The 18,659-nt window shown below is 39.5% G+C and overlaps 1 protein-coding gene across 2 annotated transcripts in view; it reads right to left on the reverse strand.

Moving 5' to 3' along the window:
* ELP3 (elongator acetyltransferase complex subunit 3) overlaps nt 1–18,659 on the reverse strand; it is a 103,859-nt gene that overhangs the window by 18,433 nt on the left and 66,767 nt on the right. For both annotated transcript variants that reach the window (XM_027600003.2, XM_027600002.2), the window contains 3 exons: nt 17,457–17,522; nt 15,650–15,877; nt 14,175–14,256 (listed from right to left, as the gene is read on the reverse strand). In XM_027600003.2, the coding sequence (XP_027455804.1) occupies nt 14,175–14,256; nt 15,650–15,877; nt 17,457–17,522 (376 nt within the window). The remainder of the gene's footprint in view (nt 1–14,174; nt 14,257–15,649; nt 15,878–17,456; nt 17,523–18,659) is intronic.

The raw sequence follows: 18,659 nt of genomic DNA on the forward strand, positions 1-18,659 counted from the left end.
CTGTGAGATAACTGCTTGTTGTTTCCAGCCACTAAGTTTTGTGGTTATTTATTACACAGAAACAGATAATGAATATAAGATGTTCTGGGACTTCTAAGTCCAAGTCTTTGTTCCCTTCCTCTTAGAGCCCAGCCTTTCATGATATGGGACGTGCAAGTCATTTGGATAAGAACCAAGGTGCTCATGTTGACAGTCTCAACTGAGCACCTGCTACAGGCTAGAAGTGAGACTCCAGACAAGCCAACCTAGTCAGTTTACAGCCATTTAAGCCACCCCAGCTAAGGCTCTAGACATCAGGAAACAGAAATGAACAATCCTTTCTATGCCCTGCTGAATTTCTGACCCACAGAATCACTAAGAAAATAAAATGGTTGTTCTATTAAGCCACCAAATTTTGGTGTGGTGTATTACACAACAAGAAATAAACCAAAACAATCACTAATTAGTAGGATTTGCTGTAAGAGGTAACAGAGCACACAGGATCTAGATCTGGGGCTTCTGGACTGGTATACCAAATATCAGTGATTCATTCATAAATACTAGACAAACTGGACAACTGGATGCTCAGAGTGGGAGAGGATGGGGGAGGGGCATAAGGAAACATTATATCCCACGGCCACTATCTAAAACCCTAAATCTACCAGGTAATGTCTTGGAAATGTGAGCTATTAGTCAGAGACAGCTGACCAAAGAATAAAAAAATTCCCTGTGTTATGTCCTGTTGGCATTAGAAATGCTTAAACTAAAAGACTCCATAAAAGCACTATCTTAATTGCTAAGGAAGGTAGCATCAATGTTTTCCAGTATTTAGTGATCTGCTCACCCAAAGCGGGAGAATCTGCCAAATCCTTGCCTTTAATAGATCTAAAAGAGGAAAGTTTCATCAAATTGAACGGATTATAGCAATGTCAAATATTTACAGAAAAGAACGGTACTAATCATATGAAAGTTATATTGATAAGGAGTTAACACTGCAACAAACTATAAACAGACTTTGTGACAGACAGCAGATGATGAGTAGTCTAGACTAGACCACTTTGGAGAAGGCTTCCTTCCTCAGAAAAAAGCCTGTGAAGTGTCTAACTTTACAATTAAGGCAGTCATTTCTATCTAAGCTCCCAGACCTCTTGGGAATATTATTAGGAGCCACGTGACATAACACTATTCCTCTTCCCAAGCAGAAGCACAGTTGTAATTCCCAATATCCAAAAACTAAGAGGAACAAGAATGGGGAGAAAAAGCATACAAATGTGTGTCAACATTAGCAAGGCTGTCCTCTGGGACGCTCATGTGCACATTTCTGAGACACAAGGAAACCTGCTAGCAAGGACCTGGGAAGAGCAACAGCACTTGCCAGATGCTGTTCCTCAAGGGTCAACAAGCTACTACCTCCCTGGATCACTAGCTTCAGCCTAGGAAACCTCACCATATTCAGTTGCTGACACAATCCAAACAGTGGAAACTCACTAGTGGCTTATTCAGGAATACTTGAAAAACATGCTTTAATTAATATAGTCATGAGATCCCAAGAGAGGGATGAGTATAATGCACTTGATATGGAAAGTACTTTTACAATCTGGTACCCGATTCATCTACAAATGAATAAATGTCAAGTCAGGGAATAAAGAGTCCTGAGAGGAGATGAGCAACAATGCCTCCACAGTCCAGTGGCAATACAGACACCAATTAGCCAACAGTTAGCTAATTTCTTATCTAGGAAAATAGTATGTCATCAATGCTAGTCTAATTAATAATGATGCTAAAATTAAGAAAATCCTGGTAGCAAAGCAGTATTTTATGTTGTATCTATTGTCTTTAAAAAGAAAGATATTGGGGCGCCTAGGTGGCTCAGTAGTTAAGCATCTGCCTTCGGTTCAGGTCATGATTCCAAGGTCCTGGGATTGAGCCCCACATCCGGCTCCCTGCCCAGTGGGAAGCCTGCTTCTCCCTCTCCCACTCCCTCTGCTTGTGTTCCCTCTCCTGCTGTGTCTCTCTCTGTCAAACAAATAAATAAAATCTTTAAAAAAATAAAAAGAAAGATATTAGGCACCACCATGATAAAATCCTGTGGGAACATGAAACAAAAAAGATGTATAATTGTTAGAATACCGAAGTGGGAGAAATAGAGGAATATACAGAACTCTTAACAATGTGCATTTAATTAGGGGGTAATTTATTAAAAGAGAAATTATGTAAAGGGATGAGACAAAAAAAAAGAGCAAACCATCTCTTCCCTTCCTTTCTGAGAAGTGCTACGCACATACACACGTGTAGCACAGATCGGTTTGCCTTTGGCAGGCTTCCTGAGTCCATCAGCAAAGAGATAAGCCAAAACGAGGAAAAGCTTTTCTAGGCATTTTGGTAAGGATTATGAGTCCATTACCAGACAGATCTAGTTACAAATGCATGCTTCTTTTCACCTAGATTATCATGCAAAGAATAAAACTATCTTCACCTTAAATTAAGGGAGAAGGGTTGCCGCATGGAATACAAGTGAAGTTTCTGGGGTCCAATAAGTAGATCTAAGCCATTTGTAGTTTAATGAAACCAAACCACTGTTATTTTCTGCCCACATATCATTAAACACTGGCTCTGGGGCACCAGACCATTAATTTCGGTCCTAGGAAACCATATTGGCTTATATAAGGCGCAGGCATGTTGATGTTTTTTCACTGGTAGGAATTGTAGACGTAGTTTTAGAATCATATTCTGAGCATCATGATTTAGAATGATCTCATCTCCACAAGGACTCATTTACTCACTCTATATTTAAGGTTTAAGGTTTACTCACCCTGTATATCTATCTTCTTCCCTTCCCTCTTCTGTGCCTGTTTAATGGGTTTAAACAAAATGGCTAACACTCTCTGACTTCAGTGATTTCTGTCATCAACCATTCGGACATTTTCCTCATTTCTCACCACCACTGTGTGATCCATCAGCCTTGTACAATTCTTGGCCAATGGCCATATTAATTTTCTACTTGAAAGAACACAAACAGAATATTGCTTATGACGAAGGTACTAGGGGGAGCTTGGGGAATAGCTGTTCGTCTTAATGCATAGCAATTAGCTTGGCAAACAGAAACGGTAACATGATTGGATCTGATACCTACCCAAAATTGCCAAAAGAAAAAAATCATTCTGTTGGGGGTATTAAGTGGCTTTTTAAATAGCAGCTATCAACAGTTATATTTGCCCTTTTGGAAATGGTATGGGCAGTTTAACATCAGAGATCTCCAGTTTCCATGGTGATTATTAGTGATGGCATTTCAAATGTTGTAGTTAGGTTCTACAGTATAATCACTTGCACTTTACACCATAAGACAGGGAAGAGAAAAAACTGCTTCATCTTAACATATGAGAAAGAATATTCATCATCCACATAAACAACATGGCTTTTAAGTAGATACAATTTGTTAATCTTAAACAGATGTATGTTGATAGAAACCACATGAGGAAGTTCGGGAGCTACTAAAGCACTTGGAGTTAATGGGGACTAATTAATTGCTTAAATATTTAGCAGTAATTAACTGCTTACACATTATTTTGTAAACTGGTTGTTCTTATCCTATCGATTTACTCATTTTTGTATGTAGAAAATGATTATCTTCTTATTCTGAGGCAATTAATCATGAACTGAGATGTAAGTAGAGAGAAAAATTTATCTTCTTCCTTCAGCAGTTAAGGATAACCTGTGGGGTGAAGGCTGAGTTAGCTGTGCAGCCCAATAGCAACATCCCTCAAAGACAGGGCAGCATCTTGTACTCCTCTGCCCTCTCAGCGCTGGTTCCTTGAACTTGGGAGATACTCAATGCACTTGGTGATTTTGATGCTGATGAAGCTGAACATTTCAATTTGCTTTAATTTTTACAGTTAGAGTTGATGGTTAACTTTAAAACACAGTTTACTTACTAAGACAAATATACATACTTAAAAAATAGAATGAATAATCTTAAAAGTCTAAGAAAGTGCTTCATTTGACTCCAATAAACAAGAAAATTTTCAATTTTCTCATGTAGCTATAAAGTTCATCTTTTTAAAGGGGTCAATCAGCTGTAAAATATTTAGTATACACCCTCTAGAAACAAAATATATTGAGGTAACAAAGATAAAAACCGATTTGTTTTTAATAGGGAAAAATAGAACACATGGAGTGTTTCTGACTAGTGTTTCAAATCAGATCTACTGTGCAGTTAATCATACTGTCTAGAGGCAGAATCAAAGATTATAAATCCAAGTAACAGAAAATCTGCTGGCAAGTTGAGGGGAAGTCATAATGAATCAGAATGTAATTAAACAAAAACTCTACATAAGTGCATTACTCTTACAGTCACAGTAACCAGAATGATAAATGACATGTCTCTCCCTTGCTCAAGCTCCTAGTTATGCCAGGACAGAATATCTAGGCCACCACTGTGTACAAAAGCCTACAGGCCAGAAAAAGGATGGATTTACAAATCAAGAACAAGGTCAGAAAAAAACACAGGACGGTCACAAGGTATCACCAAATTGTGACTGAAGTCAATATGCATCCATCCACAAATCATGGATAGGATAATCTACCTACGGGAACCCGTATAATTTTAATCATCAAATACCCAATGTACAAGGAGACAGAACTCAATTACTAATGAAATTGAAGGGCTTCCGAACATGGTTTCAGAAAAGAATCTACGTAAGATGAATCAGTAAAACATAGCTGGTTACTCTGAGCACTAAAAGAGATGAAGACACTGAGGGGCAGAGTTCTAGACTCTAGAACTGTAAAAGATGGTTAACCTACCTCTGTTGTTTTTAGTAAGGAAAGAAAGGTCCATAGAGATCAAGTGAAATTATCCAAGATCACAAGGGGTGCTACTGTCAACACAGGACTGGAATCCAATTCCCCCGCCACGTGTGTCCTATACAGCACATCGAATGATGCACTGTGAATAAGTGTAGTGCACAAACACCACTGTGATCAGAGAGTTTTTCATTCCAAGGATCCATTTATGGAGAAAAACTGTTTGACTTTTTGCAAAAATGAATTAAAACACATTCATACACACACACCCCCCCATTGTACTCAAAGAAGAAAGACCAAAGTAAAAAATGAACAAACATGGAAGGATAAAAGCAACATTAAAGACATGTGATAATAATTTATTAAATCTGCACTACTCAAAGTTTGGAATAATGAACATCTCAGGTGTCTGATTCAGAAACTTAACTGGAACAATAATATATTTCTAAATTAGAGAAATAAAATGCATCATACAAAGAGCAAATGTTCTTGGCTTTTTCTTTTGAAAGGTGATCAGATGTTGAGTCAAAGAGAAAGTCAAGGCCCTATGTGCTTTCCTCAATAGAAAGCAATAGTCCAGCTTATAGACTAAAGTGACAGGAAGAACTCACTTTGGTTCAAAAAGACAATACAGGACTGCTCCTACAGAAACCCATTGGCCAAAAGAAACCCCCTATACAGGGGGCGGAGCAAGATGGCGGAGGAGTAGGAGACCTGGATTTCATCAGGTCTCAGGAATTCAGCTGAATAGGGATCAAACCATTCTGAACACCTACGAACTCAACAGGAGACCAAAGAAGAGAGTAGCAACAACTCTCTGAACAGAGAAGCGACCACTTACTGGAAGGTAGGTCGTGCTGAGAAGTGAATCCCAGGCAATAATCGGGAGGACAGACGGCGGGGGAAGGGGCCTCCGTCGGCCGCTTCTGGCAAGTGATAGAGCCCCAGGGCACAAAATCGGAACGTTTAGAAGCCGGCTCTACTGAGGGACGTCGCTCCAGTGGCTAAGCGGGTGGTGGAAACCTCGCGGGAGTGTGTGGTCTCAGGACCCTGGGGGTCACAGAAAGACTGGGGGTGCCTGAGTGCAGCAGAGCTCCCAGGTATCAGAGTGGGGAAGCCGGCTGCAGAGATGGAACCAAAGCGCGGGCTCTCAGCTCGGGGTTGCCATAAACTGTGATCTGTGGCCCAGTCGGGCCACTGCTCCTCCAGCAGGGACCCAACAAGCGGCAGATCCGGGGAGACTCCCCTCCCTCCCCTGGGAGGAGCAGTGCGGGAGCGCACCGCAGGGATCTGCTGGGTTTGGAGACTCCACAGGGGGTTGGGTGCCAGAGATACAAACGCTCGGTCACAGGCCGGGAGAGCACAGAGTGCGGCCGGAGACCAGGGAGACGGGAGTGACTACTTTTCTCTGGGGGCGCACTGAGGGGCGGGACCCCGCGTTCTCGGCTCCTCCAGGTGGAGATTGGGAGGCCACCATTTTCACTCTGGTCCTCCAAAGCTATACCGAGAGCTTGCAGGGAACAAAAGCTCTTGAGAGCAAACCCGAGCAGCTTGCTTAGCCCGGACCGACAAGGGTGGGGCAATTCTGCCTCCGGCAAAGACATCTGGGAACCACGGCAACAGGCCCCTCCCCCAGAAGATCAGCACAACAGCCAGCCAAGACCAAGTTTACCGATCAAGGAGAACGGGAGAACTCCAGCGCTAGGGGAATACTGCACATAGAATTCATGGCTTTTTTTTTACCATGATTCATTAGTTTTACAAAGTTAATTTTTTTAAACTTTTAAAAAATTTTTTTCTTTTTCCCTTTTTCAACCAACATCTTATCAATCCCTTTTTAAAAAAAAAAACATTTTTTATTTTTCATTTTTAGAGTCATATTTTATCCCTTCATAGTAGTTATCCTTATTTTTGGCATATATATATATATATAAGTTGTTCTCTCTTTAAATTTTGAGATACAGTTTCTTCTAACAGATCAAAATATACCCTAAATCACTAGTGTATGGCTTTGATCTAGTCTCCTGCCTGATCACATTCTCTGCCTTTTTTTTAAAATCTTCTTCTTTTTTCAAACAACTTGTCGTATCAATTCCTTTTATAAAATCTTTTATAATTTTCATCTTTATAGTCATCTTTCATTCCTTCATTGTATCAACCCTTATTTTGTACATATATAAGTCTTTCTTTCTTTAAAATTTTAGGAGGCACTTTTTTCTAACAGACCAAAATACGCCCAAAATCTAGTGTGTGGCACTGATCTACGCACTAGCCTGATCATTTTTGATCATATTCGGTTTTTTTTGTATTGTTCTGTTTTTGTTTTTATCTTTTTCTTTTTTTTTCTTTCTTTTTCTTTCCCTTTCTTTTCCCCTGGTTTCAGGTCTTTTCTGATGTGTATAGAGTATATTTGCTGGGGACGTTGTTAACCTGTTAGCATTTTGTTCTCTCATTCATCTATTCTCCTCTGGACAAAATGACAAGATGAAAAAAATCACCTCAGCAAAAAGAACAAGAGATAGTACCGTCTGCCAGGGACCTACTCAATAAGGACATTAGTACGATGTCGGACCTAGAGTTCAGAATCATGACCTTAAAGATACTAGCTGGGCTTGAAAAAAGCGTGGAAGTTATTAGAGAAACCCTTTCTGGAGAAAGAAAAGAACTAAAATCTAACCAAGTCGAAATCAAAAAGGCTATTAATGAGGTGCAATAAAAAATGGGGGCACTAACTGCTAGGATAAATGAGGCAGAAGAGAGAATCAGGGATATAGAAGACCAAATGATGGAAAATAAAGCGGCTGAGAAAAAGAGAGAGAAACAACTACAGGATCACAAGGGCAGAATTTGAGAGATAAGCGATACGATAAGACGAAACAACATTAGAATAATTGGGATCCCAGAAGAAGAAGAAAGAGAGAGGGGCAGAAGGTATACTGGAGCAAATAATAGCAGAGAACTTCCCTAATGTGAGGAAGGAAACAGGCATCAAAATCCAGGAGGCACAGAGAACCCCTCTCAAAAATCAATAAAAATAGGTCAACACCCTGACATCTAATAATAAAACTTACGAGTCTCAGAGACAAAGAGAAAATCCTGAAAGCAGCTTGGGAGAAGAGATATGTAACCTACAATGGTAGAAATATTAGATTGGCCACAGACCTATCCACACAGACCTGGCAGGCCAGAAAGGACTGGCAAGATATCTTCAGAGCACTAAACGAGAAAAATATGCAGCCAAGAATACTATATCCAGCTAGGCTCTCATTGAAAACTGAAGGAGAGATAAAAAGCTTCCAGGACAAACAAAAACAAAAGGACTTTGCAAACACGAAACCAGCCCTCCAAGAAATATTGAAAGGGGTCCTCTAAGCAAAGAGAGAGCCTAAAAGCAGCATAGACCAGAAAGGAACACAGACAATATACAGTAACAGTCACCTTACAGGCAATACAATGGCACTAAATTCATACCTTTCAATAATTACCCTGAATGTAAATGGGCTAAATGCCCCAATCAAAAGACACAGGCTATCAGATTGGATTAAAAAACAAGACCCATCGATATGCTGTCTGCAAGAGACTCATTTTAGACCCAAAGACACCCCCAGATTGAAAGTGAGGGGGTGGAAAACCACTTACCATGCTAATGGACACCAAAAGAAAGTTGGAGTGGCAATCCTTATATCAGACAAATTAGATTTTAAAACAAAGACTGTAATAAGAGATGAGGAAGGACACTATATCCTACTTAAAGGGTCTATCCAACAAGAAGATCTAACAATTGTAAATATCTATGCCCCTAACATGGGAGCAGCCAATTATATAAGGCAATTAATAACAAAAGCAAAGAAACACATCGACAACAATACAATAATAGTGGGGGACTTTAACACCCCCCTGACTGAAATGGACAGATCATCTAAGCAAAAGATCAACAAGGAAATAAAGACTTTAAATGACACACTGGACCAAATAGACTTCACAGACATATTCAGAACATTCCATCCCAAAGCAACGGAATACACATTCTTCTCTAGTGCCCATGGAACATTCTCCAGAATTGATCACATCCTAGGTCACAAATCAGGTCTCAACTGGTACCAAAAGATTGGGATCATTCCCTGCATATTTTCAGACCACAATGCTTTGAAACTAGAACTCAATCACAAGAGGAAAGTCGGAAAGAACTCGAATACATGGAGGCTAAAGAGCATCCTACTAAAGAAGGAATGGGTCAACCAGGAAATTAAAGAAGAATTAAAAAAATTCATGGAAACCAATGAAAATGAAAACACAACTGTTCAAAATCTTTGGAATACAGCAAAGGCAGTCCTGAGAGGAAAGTATATAGCAATACAAGCCTTTCTCAAGAAACAAGAAAGGTCTCAAATACACAACCTAACCCTACACTTAAAGGAGCTGGAGAAAGAACAGCAAATAAAGCCTAAACCCAGCAGCAGAAGAGAAATAATAAAGATCAGAGCAGAAATCAATGAAATAGAAACCAAAAGAACAGTAGAACAGATCAACGAAACTAGGAGCTGGTTTTTTGAAAGAATTAACAAGATTGATAAACCCCTGGCCAGACTTATCAAAAAAAAAGAGAAATGACCCAAATCAACAAAATCATGAATGCAAGAGGAGAGATCACAACCAACACCAAAGAAATACAAACAATTATAAGAACTTATTATGAGCAACTCTATGCCAGCAAATTAGATAACCTAGAAGAAATGGATGCATTCCTAGAGATGTATCAACTATCAAAATTGAACCAGGAAGAAAACAAAAGAAAGAACAAGAATCATATGATCCTCTCAATAGATGCAGAAAAAGCATTTGACAAAGTACAGCATCCTTTCTTGATCAAAACTCTTCAGAGTACAGGGATAGAGGGTACATACCTCAATATCATAAAAGCCATCTATGAAAAACCTACAGCGAATATCATTCTCAACGGGGAAAAGCTGAGAGCTTTCCCCCTAAGGTCAGGAACATGGCAGGGATGTCCACTATCACCACTGCTATTCAACATAGTATTAGAAGTCCTAGCCACAGCAATCAGATGACAAAAAGAAATCAAAGGCATCCAAATCGGCAAAGAGGAAGTCAAACTCTCACTCTTTGCAGATGATATGATACTCTATGTGGAAAACCCAAAAGACCCCACCCCAAAACTGCTAGAACTCATACAGGAATTCAGTAAAGTAGGAGGATATAAAATCAATGCACAGAAATCAGTGGCATTCCTATACACCAACAAGACAGAAGAGAGACAAATCAAGGAGTCGATCCCATTTATAATTGCACTCAAAACCATAAGATACCTAGGAATAAATTTAACCAAAGAAGCAAAGGATCTGTACTCAGAAAACTATAAAATACTCATGAAAGAAATTGAAGAAGACACAAAGAAATGGAAAAACGTTCCATGCTCATGGATTGGAAGAACAAATATTGTAAAGATGTCAATGCTACCTAGAGCAATCTACACATTCAATGCAATCCCCGTCAAAATACCATCCACTTTTTTCAAAGAAATGGAACAAATAATCCTAAAATTTGTATGGAACCAGAAGAGACCCCAAATAGCCAGAGGAATATTGAAAAAGAAAAGCAAAGCTGGCGGCATCACAATTTCAGACTTCCAGCTCTATTACAAAGCTGTCATCATCAAGACAGTATGGTACTGGCACAAAAACAGACACATAGATCAATGGAGCAGAATAGAGAGCCCAGAAATGGACCCTCAACTCTATGGTCAACTAATCTTTGACAAAGCAGGAAATAATGTCCAATGGCAAAAAGACAGTCTCTTCAACAAACGGTGTTGGGAAAATTGGACGGCCACATGCAGAAGAATGAAACTGGACCATTTTCTTACACCACACACAAAAATAGACTCCAAATGGTTGAAAGACCTAAACGTGAGACAGGAGTCCATCAAAATCCTAAAGGAGAACACAGGCAGCAACCTCTGCTCGACCTCAGCCGCAGCCACTTCTTCCTAGAAACACTGCCAAAGGCAAGGGAAGCAAGGGCAAAAATGAACTATTGGGATTTCATCAAGATAAAAAGGTTTTGCACAGCAAAAGAAACAGTCCACAAAACCAAAAGACAACCGACAGAATGGGAGAAAATATTTGCAAATGACATATCAGATAAAGGGCTAGTATCCAAAATCTATAAAGAACTTATCAAAGTCAACACCCAAAGAACAAATAATCCAATCAAGAAGTGGGCAGAAGATATGAACAGACATTTTTCCAAAGAAGACATCCAAATGGCCAACAGGCACATGAAAAAGTGCTCAACCTCGCTCGGCATCAGGGAAATCCAAATCAAAACCTCAATGAGATACCACCTCACACCAGTCAGAATGGCTAAAATTAACAAATCAGGAAACGACAGATGTTGGCGGGGATGCGGAGAAAGGGGAACCCTCCTACACTGTTGGTGGGAATGCAAGCTGGTGCAACCACTCTGGAAAACAGTATGGAGTTTCCTCAAACAGTTGAAAATAGAGCTACCATATGATCCAGGATTTGCACTACTGGGTATTTACCACAAAGATACAAATGTAGGGACCCGAAGGGGTATGTGCACCCCAATGTTTATAGCAGCAATGTCCACAATAGTCAAACTGTGGAAAGAGCCAAGATGTCCCTCGACAGATGAATGGATAAAGAAGATGTGGTATATATACACAATGGAATATTATGCAGCCATCAAAAGGAATGAGATCTTGCCATTTGCAATGACGTGGATGGAATTGGAAGGTGTTATGCTGAGTGAAATAAGTCAATCAGAGAATGACATGTATCATATGACCTCACTGATATGAGGAATTCTTAATCTCAGGAAAGAAACTGAGTGTTGCTGAGTGGTGGGAGGTGGGAGGGATGGGGTGGCTGGGCGATAGACACTGGGGAGGGTATGTGCTATGGTGAGCGCTGTGAATTGTGCAAGACTGTTGAATCACAGATCTGTACTTCTGAAACAAATAATGCGACATATGTTAAGAAAAAAGAAAAAGAAGAAGATAGCAGGAGGGGAAGAATGAAGGGGAGTAAGTCGGAGGGGGAGACGAACCATGAGAGATGATAGACTCTGCAAAACAAACTGAGGGTTCTAGAGGGGAGGAGGGTGGGGGAATGGGTTAGCCTGGTGATGGGTATTAAAGAGGGCAAATTCTACATGGAGCACTGTGTGTTATGCACAAACAATGACACTACATCAAGAATAAAAAAATAAATAAAGAAATTAAAATAAAAAAAACAAAAACAGAAACCCCCTATACAGAAATCTAGTGGTCCTATTGTAGACTGCTGATAAGGAGAAAGGTTCTTCCCTGCTATTTTCAGTAAGTCTCTTATTATTTTAAAAATTCTACAGGCAGATGATCTGAAATTGAGCTATTATTTAGATTATGATAAAAAGCCAGGAAGAGGACAGATGCTGATTTCTACTTAGAAAGACACCCTGCTCATAAAAAACAGAAACTGAGGCTCTTATGGGCAACTGAATAGAACCGCAGGCAAGTCAGGGGCCCTCTGTGCATGTAACATTTCTAAAAAGAGATAGATATTATGAAGGCTAATGAAATAATGTGGAGAAGTGACAGAATACCAATGCTCTTTAGTTTTAAAATTGATGACGTTCCTACAGATACCAGAAAACCATGTGATTGCATAGCCGACTGTGGGAGGGGAGGCACCGCCAGGGCCCCTGAGAGTATCCTGACCTTAATGATTTGAAAGAGAATATGAAAACCTTGCTGATACTCAAACTGTGGTCTGAAGAGACGATCGGCATAGGTATCACTGAGAGCTGGTTAGAAATGCAGACTCTCAAGCCCCATCCCAGACTGAATCAGAATCTGCATTCCAACAAGATCTCCAGGTGAAGCACAAGCATATTTAAAGCTTGAGAAGTACTGTGCTGAAAACACTGAGAGTGCTCTAGCAAAAGGGACCACTGAAATTTCAGGTGCTTTCAACCCACCACAGATGTGTGTGCAAGGAGTCCTGAGTCAGGCTGGCCCTCTCCTGGTACCAGGAAAGGTTGACTTCTGAACAACCACAGGTTAAACAGTTGAGAGGTAAACATTTTTTATTACAAATATCAGTATCAATCAGGTGAGCCTCATTTAGTTCCCTCTTCTTTAGTGAAATTAAAGATAACAGACGAAAATATATAAAGCTAGCCATGGTAAGAAATGTTTTACTAATCTGTCTGGAAAATGCCAAAAACCATAGCCAGACTAATGATTAAGTGAGCCTGGGTCATTACATTTTCATAATTGTAACTGTTAATACCTGGGCAAGGGTACTGATTTATTGATTAGCAACAACTTATTGATTTAAAAAAAACGCATTTCAACTTTCGTTTTCAGAAAAGATTATTTAAAAGATCTTAAGAGAAAATAATCCGCCTTTAAGAGAGAATGTTTTCGAATGTGAGAACAAATGCTGGAGGAAAAACAACCTATATTCTGATCATGGCTTTCCTCATGTTAGCTTCTTATTGGGAACAGCAATTTTTGTAAGGATATAGTACTAAAGTGTAGGAATGAAAGGGTGTATATGTTATTTTCGCTCCATTCATACCAGAATTTCCTTTTCATGCCCACTTCCCCAATTATCTGATGTCCTAGACAAAGTATGGGGAAACTTCCAAATAGCGGAAAGCGGTTTCCCAGAAGCAAAGTTACTGAGGGCAATATTTAAGGAGCAAAGAACTCTACCTTTAAACATCTTGTACTGGCACCTGAGGTTCCATTTTAAGTTTCTGAACAACAATATTGATAGTGGCCATATTGGTTTACTTTTTCTTGGATCCTTATCACCAAATTTCATTTTCCCAGACAGAGTAACTGGGCACAAAGTGCAAGAGAAGAAATGACCATGACAACTAGTGGGACAGACAGATGACTGGTGTGACAGACAGCAAGGAAGACAGGATCCAGATTACTGGTCTTGCCACTCAGAGATGGAGTGCTTCTGAAACTATGCCACCAAAACTGCTCATAGGAATTCTGTGTTTGAGCACAAGTCTTTCACTATTATACTCTGCCCAATTGTGAATAATCATAAATAGAGGCAAGAGAGGCCTGAGATCGTTTTAATTGTGATACCAAGTTAAAAATGTGAATTAGGGCGCCTGGGTGGCTCAGTCGTTAAGCGTCTGCCTTCGGCTCAGGTCATGATCCCAGCGTCCTGGGATCGAGTCCCACATCAGGCTCCCTGCTGAGCAGGGAGCCCGCTTCTCCCTCTGCCTGCCTTTGTGCCTACTAGTGCTTCTATCTCTCTGTCAAATAAATAAATAAAAAATCTTAAAAAAAAAAATAAATAAAAATGTGAATGAATCATGAACCGTCTTCCCCTAGTTACCTGATATCACAGCTATTTTCCCAGATCCGTGTTCTTCTCTAGCTATTCTTTCTGCCTCCTCCATCAGCAGCATGCCAAATCCCTGGAAAGAGCAAAAGAGGTGTTAGGGAATTAAGAAGGAAAGAAGTCATTAAGAAGGGTCTGTAAAACAAAAAGGCTAATATTCAGTAGTTGCTAAAATCTGCTAAATAAGAGTGACAAAAAAAAATTATGGGGATAAGAAAAGAGAAACCATTCAATCATACCAAAAATACACTGTAGCAGACTAGGCAATAATTTTACAACAAAAGCCATCAAAAGGTATTCTGTAGATGATGTAATCTCATCACAGGAAGGGGGCAATTGTCTCTCAACTTCCGTCTCTTTTTAAATAAGCTCTAGGCAATCTCCAGGTGATTAAGTCTGGGGCATCTAGGGGCGCCTGGGTGGCTCAGTCTGTTAGACGTCTGCCTTCAGCTCAGGTCATGATCCCAGGGTCCTGGGATCGAGCTCCGCATCGGGCTCCCTGCTCAGCAGGAAGCCTGCTTCTCCCTCTCCCACTCCCCTTGCTTGTGTTCCCTCTCTCACTGTGTCTCTCTCTGTCAAATAAATTAAAAAAAAAAAGTCTGTGGCATCTAATCTTGTATCTGTTAGTCACCCCTCCAATTTCTAAAAGGTTTTTGAAACCAGGCAATATTCTTAAATCACCAAGTTAGGGATTTATGCTATATCCACCATTAGTGATTTAAAAACCATTTTCTGGAAACTTGAAAAAGTGAGTTATTTATTTATTTAAGTTGTTTGTGGGAAGTGGAATAGCATTCCACTATATATCAAATTTAGCTTGCATCTATGAAGAACTTTAATATTTCACAACATCATCACTGGCTTTGATTTCATAATACATAGTTGAATCATAAGAAATTGCTGGTATTACACCATTTCTGCTTTCAAAAATAGCAATTTCATATGGTTCAATCTAATACTATATTCTACTTGATTGAGTCTCAAATTTGTCTGTCACTCCTCCCCTCTCACACCCAAAAGGTTACAACTTGGGAGAGAAAATATCCCTGAACATAAAATATTAGCTCCTCGGTTTCTGTATTTGCCTTTCCCCCTTCCTCCTTCCTCTTTCACTGTCTCTTCCTCTGCCCCCTCCCTCCACCCATTCTTTTTCACTTTTCCTCCTTTGGGCAATTTCTTTCTCCTTCCTTTCCTTCCTTATTAATCTATTTTTGAGAGAGAGAGAGAGAGTGCATATGCCTGTGAGAGTGAGCAGGGTAGGGAGGTCTGGGGTGGAGGAGGGGCAGAGGGAGAGCGAGAATCTCAAGCAGGCTCCAAAATCAGCACAGAGCCCAATGCGGGGATCGTTCTCACGACCCTGAGATCATGACCTGAGCTGAAATCAAGTCAGATGCTTAACTGACTGAGCCACTGAGGCACCCCTGGGCAATTTCTTAATTACAGTCAAATAGAAATGGAATACAGCATACCTGATGCTGAAATTTAGTAGGATCTCGACTGCTCACAGGGACTACACTTCCATACACATGCAGCTCTCGAACTATGGAAACACCTCCAACCAATTCAAAACGGAAGGTTTCCTCTGAACACTTTCGTAATCGCAGGAGGCCAATCAATATGTCTTGATCTGGGTCTTCATATGATAAGAATGTTTCCCAACCACCATTTGCAACATAATCTCTCCTTACCAATTCAATCTGTTTAATAAAAATTAAAAATTTTTTAAATTAGAGAACAAAATTCATTGTTATAAGTTTATTTAGGCTAATATACTCAATTAAGGATAAAGAATGAATAATCATGAATTATGTTTCTTTTTACTTGTCTACTCTCACGTATCAATGATTAAGTAAGAGTTCATGCTTAGTTCATGGAACACTATAAAAGGAAAACATATTTGAACTTCATTAACCCTGAGATTCTTGCAGAGATCTGGCTTAGTAAATGCTTCTATGTACTTAAATCTTTGATCCTCCAGGAAGAGTCTCTAAGGTAAAATTTACACATTATATCACATGTGTAGCTCTTGCGAGCACCACTGAGCCCCAGAACAGTCAGGTGGTTCAACAATTTCATTTCCTGGCCTTTACCTCTTCCACTAAAACCTGCTTTTGGGGGGAAAAATGTGTTATTGGTCACTTGTTTCTTGATGGGATTTTAAGAAAGTATGGCATCCCTTTAAAGGGATGAGCCCTTTAAAATATTCTGCCTAGTTAGTTACAAGACTAAAACATCAAAGAAAATCAAGCACTGGAAAGTAGCTTTTGGGGAAGCTCTTGTGGTAGCAATCTACAAAGGCTTTTGACTCTTAAACTCATTGTTCAAGTGGCCCTTGAATTTTGCATCTATATAAGCAATAGGTAACAGTATGCACAGAGAAACCTACATATGGTCACACCCAGACACATTCCAAAAATAGGCAGATTGTACCTGTAGTGAGGTGAACAATTCAGACTAATGCTTATGTTTCTTCTCAAACTTAATGTTTGCTAACTAACTGGATTGCAAAGGAATTTGGAAAAACAATTAACTGTGTTTGGGTCTACTTTTTTCCTCAAAAGGTCCCAAATATTAAAAATATCAATGCAGGTATCACCTAGCCTTTCTCAAATGGGGTTCCACAAGAGAGTTAACTCCCACAGGAAATGTGGCACATAGCTAGGCATTATAGGCATATAGGAAAGAAGTTAGCTCTCTGTACAAACAATAAATACTTTTGGGCATTACGCTTAAGTTTTGTGGAACCCCTGTAGATAAGGGCCCATCTATTGATTTGACTACCACCAATGGGGTAGAATTTAATAGTTGTATATGCAGAAATAAACATCACATTCGGCTCTACCTGAAGGTAGCCACTAGCTGCATGTGGCTATTTATATTTGAATTAAACATAAATAAAAATTAAAAACTCAGTTCTTCAGCTGCAGTAGCCACTTTTCAAGTGCTTACTAGTCATATGTCACTTGTGACTGGTGGCTGATACCATACTGGACAGCGCCGATTATAGAACATTTCCAACCCTGCAGAAAATTCTGGTGGATTGTGCTGATCCAGAACGAAGCTCAGACTTGGTTTTCCTAGCCTGGCTCTTCTACGATTCACCCACCCTCATATTTGCCTTTCCTGTCTTGACATCCATATGTGATTGTCAATTACACTTTGCTTAGTTTACTTATTAACTTCTAGGGATCAGTCCTATTGGTTAGAAAGTGTGGGTCCAGCCTTGCCAAAACTTATGAACAGGACCCAAATTCTCTATAAAATGAAGAAACTAACCTGGTATGGCCGTACTTTGTGATGAATTTCCTGGATTCCAACCTCTCTGGTTCTTACATCTCGACACTGCCAAAAAAGGTGGAGGAGAGGGGCAAATACAAAACTGGTAACTAATTCAATTTTTATTCACACCTTTCCACCAAACCCTGGTCTCAAAATTAAGTCTGGACATAATTTACAATGAGAGAAAAACAACTAAATTTAAAAATAAAACCATCTTTAATAAATCTGAGGATGGGGGAAATAAAGTATTAAGTTAGTACAGTAATGCTTTAAAAACAAGCTCAAAATTCTGAGATCAATATATAATACTCAAAGTAAATAACATAGGTCCTAAAATCTGAAAATAGTTTTACCCAGGGGATATAACTGTACCTGAATGTACAATCCAAAACTACGTCTTCACCATCACCATGTTTGTATCATTTTAAAATGTCAAAAAGAGGGATGCTGAAAGACTGCTGTGCTTTTTTTTTTGCAGAGAAGGGCATTGTGGAAGAAAGGATGGGAGGAAGGAAGGGAGGAAAAAAGGAAGAAAAGAAGGAACCCAGAGCTATTTATTATACAGTCTGAACCACAGTCACGAGAGCATCACTAGGAGGCACAGAGCTACCTGCAGATGATACACATGCAATGCCTGGTCTCTGCAAGGCCAAGCTCATGTGACTCTCACTGTGAGATGTGAGATGAGACTCTCACTTCTATTCCACAACCCAGTGTGCATACTATACAGCCTGACATTTATAATTACAAAGTCCTTACAGTATTCTGTTATATGTTCTATGGTCTATTTTCCCCTACATAATAAATTGTAAAAATTATTGTCAGGATTCTAACATTTTATACCTGTGAGAAAAGATCATCCTAGGAAATGTGATGATGTCATGCAAGCTATATTACTAAAATAGCATATTTATGAAGTACTATTATATACGTATAGAATTCCATCAGAAAAATAAGAGCTCGTTATTCAGCTCTGTAAAAGCAAAGCTATTTCCATGTCCCAGGAACCAGTCCAAGATAATAATGCCTTGCTGATGTGGATTCTATGAACTCAAAAATTATATAGCAAACAAGGATCACAAGTCTCTGTAATTACAAATCTATTACATTTAGATGTTGTCTTTTATTTATTTTTTAAAAAGATATTTATTTATTTGACAGAGAGAGACACAGTGAGAGACGGAACACAAGCAGAGGGAG

Source organism: Zalophus californianus, chromosome 2 (assembly GCF_009762305.2).
Source record: "Zalophus californianus isolate mZalCal1 chromosome 2, mZalCal1.pri.v2, whole genome shotgun sequence".
Classification (NCBI taxonomy): domain Eukaryota; kingdom Metazoa; phylum Chordata; class Mammalia; order Carnivora; family Otariidae; genus Zalophus; species Zalophus californianus.